This window comes from Lytechinus pictus, chromosome 18 (genome assembly GCF_037042905.1).
Source record: "Lytechinus pictus isolate F3 Inbred chromosome 18, Lp3.0, whole genome shotgun sequence".
In the NCBI taxonomy this organism is placed as follows: Eukaryota; Metazoa; Echinodermata; class Echinoidea; order Temnopleuroida; family Toxopneustidae; genus Lytechinus; species Lytechinus pictus.
The window spans coordinates 21,756,227-21,772,129 of record NC_087262.1 but is presented as its reverse complement, the minus strand read 5'-3'; the positions used below and the strand labels follow the sequence as shown (position 1 = coordinate 21,772,129).

Sequence of the window (15,903 nt, the reverse complement as noted above, 5' to 3'; positions counted from 1 at the left end):
TTATTCTTACAAGTTTTCAATCTTACTTCTAGGAAAAAATATCCTATTTGGTGTCAATTTCCTGTTAAAAATCTTACTAAATTGGATGAAATCCTACATTTTGGCATCTCTGCTTTAGATATTCAAACCTTACCTGAACTACACAAATAAAGAGCGGAGCACAAGACTTTAGGATTCTCTTCTAGGAGATATTTAACAAACTGTTCAGTATGCTCTTCAAGGAAGGAATCACATTCACTCCTGATGGACTCTGGCAGATCATTGCAGACCTTTTTCAATGCTTCTCTGATTTCTTCCTGCAAAAGAGAATACATTCAATTTTTTTTTTTAATTTTGACCTTGAGTGAACAATATCGTCAGCGGTCGTCTGAACTGTCGTATCACACATAAGACCATGCAAACCCATTTCAGAGGAAATCGACTTCAAAGTTTAGGATTTTTACTTTCATTTTCTGCAAAAATATCAAATTCGATTAAAAAAAAAAAATTGACTGATATGACGGTTCAGATGAATGCTGACAATATACTGACATTGTATCCAATAGACACAGAAGCATCTTACAGTTAAAACGTCAACTATCGGAAGAAAAAATATGCAACCACCGTAGGTCGCAACAACCACCACCAACCAATTAAATCAGACACAACCACCATGAGATGCAGCAACCAATATAAGATAAACCAACAACCAAAATCAGTCACAAAAACCACTATCTGAAACAATAACCCCCATTGGTCACAACAACCACCAGACACAACAGCCAATATCAGACACAAAAACAGTTATCTGACACAATAACCACCTTCAGTCACAACAATAATAACTTTCAGACTATATACAACCTTAGAACAAATTCAGACACAAAAACTACCACCATCAGATAAAACAACAATTACCATACAATAAAAACATCAGTTATCACAGACAACGAATATCAGTCATAACTATTAGACAAAGCAACAACCATCGGTCACAACAACAACAACAATCTGACGAATCAGAAACAACCACCACCATATTCAGATGAACAACCATCGGTCACAACAACAACAACAATCTGACAAATCAGAAACAACCACCACCATATTCAGATGAACAAACATCGGTCACAACAACAACAATCTGACAAATCAGAAACAACCACCACCATATTCAGATGAACAACCATCGGTCACAACAACAACAACAACAATCTGACAAATCAGAAACAACCACCACTATATTCAGATGAACAAACATCGGTCACAACAACAACAACAATCTGACAAATCAGAAACAACCACCACCATATTCAGATGAACAACCATCGGTCACAACAACAACAACAATCTGGCAAATCAGAAACGACCACCACCATATTCAGATGAACAAACATCGGTCACAACAACAACAACAATCTGGCAAATCAGAAACGACCACCACCATATTCAGATGAACAAACATCGGTCACAACAACAACAACAATCTGGCAAATCAGAAACGACCACCACCATATTCAGATGAACAAACATCGGTCACAACAACAACAACAATCTGGCAAATCAGAAACGACCACCACCATATTCAGATGAACAAACATCGGTCACAACAACAACAATCTGACAAATCAGAAACAAACACCACCATATTCAGATGAACAAACATCGGTCACAACAACAACAACAACAATCTGACAAATCAGAAACAACCACCACCATATTCAGATGAACAAACATCGGTCACAACAACAACAATCTGACAAATCAGAAACAACCACCACTATATTCAGATGAACAAACATCGGTCACAACAACAACAACAATCTGACAAATCAGAAACAACCACCACCATATTCAGATGAACAAACATCGGTCACAACAACAACAGCAATCTGACAAATCAGAAACAACCACCACCATATTCAGATGAACAAACATCGGTCACAACAACAACAATCTGACAAATCAGAAACAACCACCACTATATTCAGATGAACAAACATCGGTCACAACAACAACAACAATCTGACAAATCAGAAACAACCACCACCATATTCAGATGAACAAACATCGGTCACAACAACAACAGCAATCTGACAAATCAGAAACGACCACCACCATATTCAGATGAACAAACATCGGTCACAACAACAACAATCTGACAAATCAGAAACAACCACCACCATATTCAGATGAACAAACATCGGTCACAACAACAACAACAATCTGGCAAATCAGAAACGACCACCACCATATTCAGATGAACAAACATCGGTCACAACAACAACAATCTGACAAATCAGAAACAAACACCACCATATTCAGATGAACGACCATCGGTCACAACAACAACAGCAACTATGAAATACAAACAACAATCATCAGACAAAACTAAAATCAGTCACAAAAACAATCAGCCACAATAAACATCAGACACACAAAATAGCTATGAGACAACATCTAGCACTCACAACATCTATTAGATAAAACAACCATCAGACAAAATAACCACCAACAAGTCACCACAACAGCCATCAGATGAAACACCAACAATTGGACAACCACGACCATCAGTCACAACAAACATCATCAGTCATAACTACTACCAAAATTAATAATAACCATCCTCAGTCATATCAACTACCATCAGTAAAAAAATAAAAATAAGAACACAATTTAGAATAGAGATAAATTTGATCATATGGACTTACTGGTTTGAAACGGAGAACAGTTTCACATCCGATCCGGGACGCTTCCTCGATGTCTCAAAGACAATAACATTGATCATGCATCGCCACCAAGCAGCAACAACGATTTCCTGCCAGTTCAGACAAGCTGAAGAGGCGTCCTGGATCAGATGGGAAACTGTTCTCCATTTCAAACAAGATTTATCTCTATTCGTAATTTGTATTACTCCCTGGATGAATCAAAACATACATCAGTTTAAAAACACCATTAGTAAATTCAAGCACCATCAGTCCTGACAACCACCTTGGAGACAAAATAAACAGACATAAGTGACAAAAAAAATTCAACTAACAGATACAACAGAAACAAAGTCTTACCTCAGTTGAGTTCTTCTCAACGTACTTGTCTAGTTCTTCCACAATGAATTCACAGAGTATGCAATCAGAACTATCTTTCACTGGAGGAGGCGGTGGCACTTTTTTCTCTGAATGGGAAAGTAAAACAGAAATACATTGAAGCTGGTGTAATATATCAATGTAGTCCCACATATTTATCTAGTTCGAAACCCCTCTCTAAGATTAAATTGAATTTCAAATTTTACACCTTCACATTTACCAAGTCCAAAATAGAAAAATATACATTGTTCACAGTAAACTCAGGTGTTTTCTTACGGTCCCCACTCACTTTTTGTCGTCTTTGATTTTAACAACCATCATTTGAACATGTCATGTAGCTTCAAAGTACACCTTTATACATGTATGGCAAATGCATATGTTATCAGACAATTAATAGATAAGATATTCATTAATTACCATAATGATAGTACTGCACAACAGTTTTGTGAAACAGTACCCCGCTAAGAGACATTCAATCCTTACCTGAATCACACAAATAAAGGGCAGAGCACAGGACCTTAGGATTCTGTTCCACAAGATAATCAACAAATTGTTCAGCATGCTCTTCAAGGAAGGAATCACATTTACTCCTGATGGACTCTGGCAGATCATTGCACACCTTTTTCAATGCTTCTCTGATTTCTTCCTGCAAAAGAATGTCCAATATTTTTTTTTTTTTTTTACCTATAAGAACATCAGTACATTTAAAATCCATCTAATAAAATTAAAGATTTTAGACGAAAATCAGTTAAAAGGCAGTTCTTATGTAATTTGCATGAATTAAATGTAAATTAAAATTGTTTTAAAGCAATCCGGAAAGGAATAGTGGTTGAACTTAGTCAGAGGTGTGATTGAGCAATTTGAAGGTTATCAAACTCGTTTAAAAAAATTTGCTCACTTTTACCCAATTCAAAATAAAAATTGTTGATTCAGTTGTCAATCCATTCATAATTTAATTTTCTTCAGGTAAAACAGAAATGACCAGAGTTTTATGACATATGGTAAATTGTTATCAAGGTGCAGTATATGTATCTATCATTATTGCACTAAGATTACCATTAGAACATCAATAATTATTCCTAGTCCCAACCTTAAATATTCCGCTTATATAAAGTTGGGCCAACTTTGTGTAAGTTGAAGAATAATCCTATAGAGTAGATCTGTTTATGAGTGATAATTCTTGTAGATGATTTGGAAATGAGTCAAATGACCATTATTTCTACAAAACAGTGTTCTTAATCAATACGCAATTATACAAAACAATTATCACCCGTCACAACAGGTGCCCTCATTCACTACCACAATCATCAGTCACAACAAGTTTTGTCAATCACAACAACCACCCACAGGCACAACCACCACCAGCTACAACAAACACAATATGTTGTTACAACCCCAATCAGTCCAGTCACAGCAAACACCATCACACATAACAAGCATCATCAATCAAAACAACTGCAATCATTAGTCACAATAAGAATTACATATTCACACTATAATTCTTCAGTTACAAAACCATCATTTACAACCACCACCATCAATTGCAAAAATCACTGTCAGGCACAAAAAAATATCAATGTGTCAGAGCAAAATCCATTTCTCACAACAAAAAAACAACAACAAGACCACTAGTCACAACAGGCACCATCAGTCATAACAACAACAATCATGATTAACAATAATCATATCACTGTATGGCGCAACCACCACCTTCGGGCACAACAATATCCATGAAACAAAGCAAAGTTCACTACTCACAACAACATCAATCTCAACAACCACAATCATAAGTAACAGCAACTATCATATTGTCGGGAAATGGAATTTTGTGAAGGCGAAATTTATAAGGATTTAATTTGTGCGGTGAGATCTGCGTATCTGAACCAGGTGTTTCGAATATTTACGCTAGGTTACGTAATCGTACTAGGCCGAATTTACTTTTTTTGAAGCGCATTGATATATGCATCTTTAATTAGGTCGTACTCGTACCGTTTCACGTGTGATAGCCCTTTGGGTGTGGTTTGATTAGGAGAAGGCATTTGAAGATCTACGTGCACGGACGTGTTTGTAGGCAGAGCACGAGAAGTTTCAAACGTGTGTTGGAGATTTCTTCGGTATGTAAACTTTTATATAGCATTTTAAGTCTATAAGAAGTCACTTTAATGCTGAGAATAATTCTAAGAGTATTTGTAACTATTTTAACTGGATTTAAGAGATTATTTTGAGTACTTTCCATGTCTTGACTTTGATGCGTCTGAAGGATAAGAATTTCGATTTCTGTAACAAATTGTGGGAAATGATGCAAATGCTCTGTGGTTATCTCCAAATAGAGATTTATCGGGTTTTCAGTATTTGTTGTTAATGATTTAATATGTTAAAAGATAACAGGCTCAGATACTTGCTTGTTATAGGAGTGATTTAATTGTTTTTGGTTCAGCATTTGCGAACGTAGAGGGCGCCATTTTATCCGACTTCTCAAGATGGCCGCGCCCATGAATCGAAGATATAAAATGTATGTATAAGATCATGAAGTGATTACACTGTAACATTACACTGATATCAAATTATAAGATGATTATTCCGTAAATAATATGATAATTCATATACTTCTGAGAGTATTTCGAGTGTAGAATTGTTGGTGATGAATAAATTAACTTCTTATTTATAGCTGGGAGAATTGGGACTTCAGCTGGTCCAATAGGCAGTGGGTCTACCTGTGGCAGTGGCTGGTAGTGAGCTACTGTGGGGCTTGCAGTGGCTGTGGAGTTTGCAGTCCAGGGGTTGCAGTCTGTGGGTTGCAGTCTGTTGTACTGGTAGTGGCAGCCTGTAGTTTGAAGCAGTTGATTGACCTTTTTCTGACCTTGGGTAGGCATCTTAGAGTTTTGTTTCTTATATCATCAGATGTGTATCATGTATTAATGTCTGATATTAGGATGATTGCATTAATGATTTTATAATGTCTTATAATATTGTCAAACGGTGTTACAGAGGATTTGTTTTGACAGTTTAATTAATCTTATACGAAATAGATTGAACAGATGCAAGAGTTGAGTGAATAAGCTGGTATTGGTATTATACTAGATATTGTTCGAGGTGCTTTGTACTAAAACAAAGAGGGATTTTATAGGCTTATGCTGAATTTATAGTAGGCAAGAAAATAAGTTGTTGTAAAAACATAATTATTTTGAATTCTTACAAGGGAAATAGTTTCGACTGAATTTAACTTGGTAAAATTCAAGATTGTTTGCAGCGAGGCGTTAAACTTTAATGACAAGAAGTCTGTTTCATTTTTGTAAGCATTACAGAACTATCAAGTGATGAGATGGGAACTGTTTACATGTGAACTTTGTCATTGATTATTTGAATCTGTAATATGATACATGTAATTTATTGCGGTTTTTGTTTATGTATCTTTACAGGGTTTTTTTTTATGTTTCCTATGACGCCGATTAAATGAAACTGCCCTAGATCTGGTGTCCCGGTTTCTTTATTGAACTGTCCGGTCCCTTAGCAAGGTCCAACCCCCACCCACGACAATATTTCATAATTTTATCCATTACTCACATCAACAACAAAAAAAACATCATGCACAACAAGCACAATTGCAACCCTTCATCACAAAATAAAAAATTATAAAGACAAGCAAATCATTACCTCTGTTGAATTCTCTTTGATATATTTGTCAAGTTCCGCAACTATGAATTCACAAAGTACGCAGTCTTCAGAGGCCTTGAGAGGTGGAAGCTTACTCTCTGAATAAATCATAAAAACAGAAATACATTTTTTTTAAATCAATTCTCAAGCAACATGTCAGTTCAGTCAATTGAATATAATTATGTATCGAGTTTCCAATCTCTTTCTATGCTAACGTAAAATTTCAAGTTTATCACTTTACAATTCTGTACACTGTACAATTCAAATGTTGCAAGGAAACTTTTTCTCACTCTCTTAAACAGCATCATACTTATATACAGTACATGTATCTATTTCATCTGAAAAGTTATACATGAAATTATCCAGAATGAATGACAAATATACTTATCCTTTGCATGGTGAACATTAAAAGGAAGTTGTTTGGTGACATATACATTTATAATTATAATACAGAAAACAAAACCTAACACAAACTGCATTTTAACATTATTATGTAGCTTCAACATTTCTCCCATATCAAGCAAATTGTCTGTGGTAGGCTACAATCAAACACGACACATAAGAAAAAATATATAATTATATATATATATATATTTCTCTACATCTGTGTTTAAGGCGATTTTTTTTGTCTTTTTTCAATGTTCGTAATGCGCCTTAATGCCTTCTACCTTTGTCTTTACGTCTATATGTGTATTATGACGGAATAAACCCATTCATTGACTTCGCCCTTTCGTAGGATGTAGGCATATATATAAAACTATAGACAAGTTTTCCTACTCACTCAGTTCCTTCTTGTTAGCATCGCAGAGTCCGACATCTTTACAGAAAGTTGATGGATCTAATTGGTCAATCACCAGCTGGACGAGGACATCACCATAGATAGACATAAAGGAGAGACACTGGGTGTTGATTGGAGATGGTAGATTGCCACAGAGCAATTTCTCTACCTCTTGTTTTATCTCCTCCTGTAAATGAGAGAATTTATGGCAAAATGATAATAAAATTAAGAAATTGCCATTCTTAGTGTTGTTGCATTGGGTATTGATTGGAGATGGTAGATTGCCACAGAGCAATTTCTCTATCTCTTGTTTTTATCTCTTTCTGTAAATGAGAGAATTTATGGCAAAAATGATAATAAAATTAAGGAATTGCCATTCTTAATGTAGTTCTAATTGTGCAAAAATCTTCAAACTATCTGTGACTGGTTAATCATCATTTATTTTCTCTGCCAGGGATAATAATCATAACGCATGTAGTAAATACAGGTAGAATGAAAATGGGATGGTCTTTCCAGTTATTTGTACATTTTCATCTTTTTGGAGCATTAAATATGGATACATTTAGATACATTTTTTCAGGGATTCATTCTTACAACATACACAGACACAGGTAAACAAAATTTTCATGGATGAATTTTTTTACAAAATACACAGACCTCGGATTTTTTTTTTTTACCTGATACACTGTACGTGTAGATCAGATTTTAAAATCAATGTTAATCAATCAATGCCTTGAAGACTAGAATTGATATCCAATAATCAGATGCAAGTTTCTTTACACAAGGCAATTTTATTCCATCACTTTGATATCAATTTCTTTCTGTTTCCTTCCCTGGACTTGAGCTCCAAAGCATACAGATATTCAGAGATACAGAAGATGTTAAAACACCAAATTTTCTCTAGAAACCTTTTCACAAGGCAAAGACTGGATGTATCTAGCACTAACCTTGGATTTGTTTGATGATAAAATGGTCTCCAGTTCACCAACACCGATTTTACACAGGGTGCAGAAGGTATCATCTCTGGGGAGCTTCAAAAGCACCTCCTTCAGGTCTGTTTGATGAAATATTAATATTAAAAAAATAATTTTTACATTGTTGGTCAGTGTTTTGAACAAAATATGCATTGCAATAATGATCTTTGACTGGTTATTGTCAATCATCAATCAATTGAAAACTTTTGTGATACAGTGCCCGGACATCTATTACAGACAAGGAATTCCATGATTGAATTAATAAAAAGAGTGGCATCCCTGATTCATGGAAATGAATCTTCTCTTTTTAAACCTAACATCCAAATTCTTAATCCATTACTGACTGGACTTGCGATTCCCAGAGTAGGGCTTGATTTAACCCAAGACCACCGAAGGCCATGGCCTCCGATACCCTTAGAATGGCCTCCGGTGGTCTTGATACCCTTCCTAATATTTGTAGACTAGAGGCCAAAATAAGGGCCCCTTATGCCTGAGGCATTGGTGCCCTGTGGAAATACAGTACACGTATCCCATTGAAAATACATTTTACCATTGATGCCCTTTCTTAATGGACATGGATGCCCCTGTAACTGAGGTCCCACCTCCCCTTTCCTGTAAGTGCCCTATTAAAATATGTCCTTATCCCTTTGAATTCTTCATTCAAGCCCTGCCAGAGGTTCTGTGCAGGGATCAACCAGGTGCAACAGGCAATGGATCAACATCTCACACTCAGTGGGACTTACGTTTCATAGGCTTCAAGTCCATGAGAGAGGTACATGCACCGATTGTCTGGCAAACCTGCTCTGCACTCAAATTATCCAGGAAGAGATTGAATATCAGCGACCCGTAGGTTTCTATGTAATTGTGGCATTCTCTTCTCGTGTCGTTATTGCTGAATACATTGCACAGTTCCGTTATGTCATCCAAGAACTCTTGCTGTAGGTGGGAAATGAAATATGTCAGTGGGTCGTATTACAAAAAAACTTTTCACACATTCGGTCATATCAGAGGCAATATTTTCTTGAAATTCATGAAACTTCCACCATGGATACACAAATACCTACCAAAAAAAATGGATGTACAATTTTTGCCAAAATCAGTTTTATTTTTTACGATATAAGCTTCCAATCGCATCCCTCTTCACCTGTGAAATATTTTGGTCACTTGAAAATGGTATCGTATTATCAAACGTGTGTTCCGTGGGAAAAGTTGGAAAATTCACAAAATCACTGAGTAGCTATTTTGATCCTATTTTGTTGTTTTAGGAAAATAAAGACTTTTAAAATGTGTTTTTGTCCTTTTTCATCATCTTTCAATTCAAATTCCCTTTGAATAATCCGTAAGTGCTTTGGTACTCAACCTTACAAATTACAGTATTGATATATTATCTTTAATATTTCATATTGATATTACCTACCTCTGTCTCATTGTTATTGAATTCATAGAGGAAAGCACCAACAATCCATTTACAAAATGTGCATTCTTCATCCGATGATGCCTTTGAGCTTGTTTTCTTAGGAACGATTGGTTGAGCCGCTTGAAGGGTTGCCATAGGTTGAACTGCCACAAGAGAAATGGCTTTCTGGAATGACCAAATTGAGTGACAGAGGGAGAAGAGATCGATTTTAGAATGGATTAGGTATGAGGAGGAAAGGGAAAGTCCCATGACAAGGAGAGCAATCAGGGGAGGGTTTCATAAAGCTGTTCATAAAGTCGTGCATAACTTTACAAAAATCTTTATGAAACATTCCCCTTATCCCTGGTGATCCTCTCTCAGGTGCTAAATCAACATCAATGAAGTTTTGTGGATATCATTTACCACAAGAAAGGATCACCAGTTGTCGTAAAGCTGTTCATAAAGTAGACGAATGACTTAGCGCACGACTGGTAACCCTTTCTTGTGCTCAAAGACATATCCCTATGTGCCTGACGTAGCAACTTACAGTCTAAGAACATATTACAGTCATGCTCAAAGTTGTGTGTAATTTAACAAAGAGCTTTATAAAACACCCCCCTGGTGCATGTTTCATGAAGCTCTTCTTATGCAAGACTGGAGAGTTTTCTTACGTGCCAAGTCAGCTACATAGCATATATCATTTAGCACAAGAAAGGATCACCAGTCGTGTATAAAGCCATTCGTAACTTACAAACAGTTTTATGATACACATTCATGCATGCATGTTAGAAAACTATGTGGTGTTATTAGCAGATAAGCTATCTTTGATTGGCAGATTATATCCACTGATGCATAGTTTAGTTTTATTGGATTTTCCTCAGATTTCCATGATTTTCACCATATTTTTCACAATTCCAGACATGAGAGGCCTGAAATTTGGGTATCTGTGAAATACTGTGTTCTGTGAAATTCTGTAAAATTGTTTGTTTTCTGAATCACAGAACACTGGGGACTCTGCTCTATACAGTTAATATATAGCATTTACAGGGCGCTGATTATGGAATTAATCCTGCTGGGTACCAATTCATCTCACCTGGGTTGAGTGCAGCACAATGTGAGTATAATTCTTGCTGAAGGAAAACATAGCTGGGATTCACGCCCATACCCCTCTGATTGTAGGGCATGAGTCGTAACCACTAGACTATGACACCCCACAAATGATTTTAAATTCTTCATCTGCAAAGATATGTCTGGGCCAGACGACTTGCTGGACACACTTACCGTGGCTGGAGCAGTATTACCAGGGCAGAGACCGATTTCTGTACAAACGGTGTTGGGATCCTGATAAGATAGAAATCACAATATAAAAATCATGTTAATAATAATAATCCACTTTTAAATAGCACTTAATATATCGAACGACGTATCTAAGCGCTTTACAGATATATCATTACCCCGGTCATCGGATTGAATCAGTCGTTCCTGCACACAATGTGTGCACATCCTCCACTCCCTGGGGAGTATTCCAGTCAGTCGCCGGTGAGGCGCACACAGTACTGGACAAGCTACAATGACTTTCACATCGTACCAAGTACCCATTCCGCACCTGAGTTGATAGTGGCAAAGTGTGGATAAATGCTTTGCCAAAGGACGCCAGACCGCAGTGGGATTCGAACATACGACCCTATGTTTACAAGGCGAGAGTCAGAACCACTACACCACGGCTCCTCCAGAGGAATTGTCTAGTTGTGATTTTCTTTCAGAAATGTTATTTCAATGGGAACTGAACCCTAAAGAACCTCTTCAGCAGGACATCTTTATCATCACCATAACAAGATTCCACCATAGAATTTTTTGGAAAAAAAATTCAAATACGACATGAAGAATGATAAAATAGTGTCCATGAAATGGAAAATATCAAAACAACACAGTAATTTAACTTTATAAGAGGCAGAAGAAAAGGAAGAAGAGGAAAAATACAGGAAACACAAAAAGAAGATGGAGGAGGTGGAGGAAATGAAAAATTTAAAATAATAAAGAAGAATAAGGAAAGAAAAAGCAGTAGAAGAAAAAATTGTAAAAAATGAGAATAACAAATTAATTCTTTTAAATAGAACAATTAGAACAGTGATAGTTACAAGGACCTAGAAAAAACATTTCAAAAATTGGGGGGGGGGGAGAATGAGAAGCGTAAATAACCTACCAGTTCTGCCTCAAGGTATGAAAAAGCAGCAAGTCCATAGGTTTTTACCAAGAGTTCACATTCCGCTTGAAGACTTCCAGCCATTGCACATAGTTTCTCAACCTGAGCTAAGATCTCATTCTGTTAATACAAAACATATTTCAACAAAATTCAAAAATTGCCTTGACATACAAATTTATTTGACATATCAAAGCTAGTCGATCTTCCTTATTCAAAGCACTGAAATGATTTTGATGTAAAGAATTTTAAGCTTTATAAATGTACATATTCTGCATGAAGACTTTCAGTACTAATTAAGCATAGGATCCCCACCTAAGTAAATATCTCATTCTGTTTATAAAGAATTAAATTAGCTCATTAACCACTTGACTGTTAAAGGCTGTAATGCGCACTGACCCCCCTGGTGCTACTGAATGGGACTAACAAGTTAGATCTATTTGGGACTACAACCGATAGCAACTTGGATAGAAATTGTAAATAATCACAATACTTTCCTCATCACTATTTCCAATATCCTTCCAAAAAAATCATCCTCCCCTTCTGACACAGATATTTTACTAAATTTATTACTCCTATTGTCTAAAGTTTCGTCAAAATATTTCTGATTCACTTCTCCACTGCGAGTCACCATTTTGAACCGAGCGCCATACACTATCACTATGGAAAAGTGAATACAAACATTTATAAATCACTGCAAAAGTTTTGATAATTTTTGTGGAATAGCACCATCTGGTGACCATAGTCTGAATTTTGATATACATGCACTGTTTTCATCGTAGGGGTATTAACAGCACGGTGCTGACGCCTCAAACAGAGGATAGGTCAAGCACGTAATATTACGTGCCCCGCACAGATTGTACCTTCGCCCAGCACGTAATATTACGTGCTACGCAGTCAAGTGGTTAAGCTAAATCAAAACAAACTATTCACACATTGAATACATAAAGATTTTTACGAAATATCACACAGCCCTTATTTTTCTAATGATTTTTTTTATAAATATCATAGCCTTACTATTTTATAGATAATATCAATAAACGCAATTTATAAGGCGCCATATCCATCTCATTAGAGATGCTCACAGCGCACAAGTGAAGGGTGGAGCACACAAAATTACAAAGGAAAACATAAATATAACAAAATCATTGATAAAAAAGAATCTGTTAGACTTTCAGCTACTTGAGCATAGACTCTCAAACTGAGCCAAAATCTCACTGCTTATAAACAAAATATAAATCTGAGCATTGTGGCATGCACCTGTGATTCAAGCTACAATGTAATCCAAGTTTCACTTTCAACCAACCAGAAGGGATGACAAATAAAAATTCTGAAGGTCAGTGATATACATGCACTGTAGAAAAGAAAATACAAGTACCTCAAAAGTCTGGTTGCTAAGCAATGAAACAACATCAGTAAGAAGGCTTTTGCACGCACTGCAAAATTGTGGGTCTGTCTTGGTCTGCAAGGGATGATGGATAGAAAAACAGAAATGGATCAAAATATTGAAATCCATGTGTATTATGTGGTAATTTAAAAGGGAAGCTAACTGACCAACGCCTAGCCTTTTAACAAGGCCTTGTGACTTGTCTATATTCCTCACCAAGTAGTTGCTGACACAAGACTAGCGACCGACGAAGAGAATTGGCGCGACCCGAGTGAGCGCAAGATCGAGCGACTCTAGTCTCGAGGCCTTCAGGAACCTGGAGGAGACGTGAATGTATAAATTATTCATGACTGTGCCGATGCGCCAATCCGCACCGTCGGTGTTGATGACGTCATGGGACCGGGAATGTTCGCTTCTGTGGTAAGGAGTCATACAGGTTTCTCAATATGCTCGGCGATTGGCAGCCACCTGAGAGGTAGCGATCGCGAGTTGGAAACAATGGTTAACATAAGAAATCATAGTCAGGTTCCTATAAAAGGCCCTGTGACTGGGCTCACAACCCCTGCATTCATCCAGCCTTTCACAAAGTCTTTTTTTCCTGTCGGTAGGCATTTGATATAAATATCATGACAGGCACAGGGCCTTGTTTAAAGGATAACCAAGGTCATGTGTGATTTCTTTTTGGCTGTGCGTTACTTATGAATAGCAAGTCTTGAAATATACCTTTGGATGCAGAGGATACATCGGCCTATAATGTTATTTCTACAGAGAAAATAAATATTTCGAGAGGAACATTTTTGTAATTGGTAACACAATAATTGTAGAATAAATGTGTTGTGTATTTAATTATTGTGTCATCAATTGAGTGGGCCTATATTAGAAGACTACACTGCGGGAAATGTTGCATTATGGCTCAAGAACCTTGCCCCATTCGAGAAGTTGAAATGAGCCAATACATGGCTGCTGGTTCATATTTGCAAGAAAAAAAATCTTTACTTACAAGTGCAACCATGGGGGCAGAACCGCCTGGGCACAATTGAATAGCTGTGCACGCAGTAGTGGGATCCTAAAATGAGACATAAAATAAAACAAAGCCATAGCCATGTGTTAGAGGACTATTCCTTACAAGTTTGACAATTTTTCTTTGTATATCTTACAGACTTTAAGATTGTACTTGTTCTTTGTTTATGGTTTTTGTAATTGAAATAAATAAAATGAGCTGAACAGAACTGTTTCACTCACTTTTATGTACACGTCAATTGATAATCATTTTTGTAAAATTGTTACAAGCTACGGGTTGTAATAGACACCGTTCTCACTACATGTACCTTCCTAAAACTAGTTTATTGGAAACTAGTTGAGTGGAAACTTGTTTAACGGTGTCATGAGAATGGTCAAAACAATCTTGGAAGCAATCTTCCAAACCGATTCAGAAAACCGTCTCGCCATATAGTTTTCAAGATCGCTTTCCCTCGTTAAACTGGTTTTGAGCGCGCTACTCCACATGACAGGTGTAGAATGCCTACGCTGCGGTTTAGAATTTCGCGCAAAACATGTTACCCCACTGAGAGCATTTCCAGAGCAACAAGATCGCTTTACATGAAGTGTTTTTGAAAACCACTTTCATGTGATCAGATGGGAACGCTAGCAAAGCGATCTTCCAAACTGGTTTCCAGTAAACTAGTTTTAGAAAGCGTAATAAGAATGGTGTCATAGACTCTTATTTAAAAAAAATAACATTGGGCTCAGAAGGTTCTGTAGCCTCTGCCAGTGGTCATTGAACTTTTGATAACCTTCAGTTCCCTAAGAGAGTTCTCAATTTTTTTCACAGCTAGGCAAATATTAAAGGCTGTGCACAGATATAGGCCATAATAGCAACAACTTCAAAAAATAAAAATATCACAGAATAAGATTTATACCCTGCAATAATAGCAGGACCCGCTGGGAGAACAGTTTTTGGATCTGAAGTGGCTACCCTGGGTAAATACACCGTTATTATTATCATTATAATTATTATTATCATCATTATAAGCAAAAGTGCAATATTCACAGGAAGAATATATAAAAGAATAGTATACAAATATACAATGACACTCGAGGATCTGGCTAAAACTATTCGCATCGAAGGAACATCATATAATACTATTCTCCCGAGGGCCATCGGCCCGAGGGAGAATAGTACTATGTGATGTTCCTGAGTGCAAATAGTTTTAGCCAGTTCCGAGAATGGGTCATTGTATATTTGTTTTATATCCCTTCCACTCATATATATTCTTCATACGATATTCTTCGTTGATACCCAACTTTTACAGCAAAACGATTTTTAATAAGTCGATGATGGAACAATCGTTTAGAAGTTGAGAAAACAATATGCCTTGCCGTATTGATCGTCTGTTCAGCGAGCGCCCCTGGTTAGAGCAGCTCGCCGAAAGTTTCCCGTGGCATGCAGTAG

At 36.7% G+C, this 15,903-nt stretch overlaps 1 protein-coding gene across 7 annotated transcripts in view; it reads right to left on the bottom strand.

Annotated features, from left to right (window-relative positions):
• LOC129281952 (uncharacterized) overlaps nucleotides 1-15,903 on the bottom strand; it is a 90,473-nt gene that overhangs the window by 23,656 nt on the left and 50,914 nt on the right. For 6 of the 7 annotated variants that reach the window (XM_064112771.1, XM_064112772.1, XM_064112773.1 and 3 more), the window contains 12 exons: nucleotides 14,452-14,517; nucleotides 13,443-13,526; nucleotides 12,068-12,187; nucleotides 11,146-11,205; nucleotides 9,886-10,050; nucleotides 9,212-9,404; nucleotides 8,442-8,548; nucleotides 7,498-7,681; nucleotides 6,717-6,814; nucleotides 3,546-3,708; nucleotides 3,045-3,151; nucleotides 134-296 (listed from right to left, as the gene is read on the bottom strand). In XM_064112771.1, the coding sequence (XP_063968841.1) occupies nucleotides 134-296; nucleotides 3,045-3,151; nucleotides 3,546-3,708; nucleotides 6,717-6,814; nucleotides 7,498-7,681; nucleotides 8,442-8,548; nucleotides 9,212-9,404; nucleotides 9,886-10,050; nucleotides 11,146-11,205; nucleotides 12,068-12,187; nucleotides 13,443-13,526; nucleotides 14,452-14,517 (1,510 nt within the window). The remainder of the gene's footprint in view (nucleotides 1-133; nucleotides 297-3,044; nucleotides 3,152-3,545; nucleotides 3,709-6,716; nucleotides 6,815-7,497; nucleotides 7,682-8,441; nucleotides 8,549-9,211; nucleotides 9,405-9,885; nucleotides 10,051-11,145; nucleotides 11,206-12,067; nucleotides 12,188-13,442; nucleotides 13,527-14,451; nucleotides 14,518-15,903) is intronic. The other variant, XM_064112775.1, reaches the window with a different exon arrangement.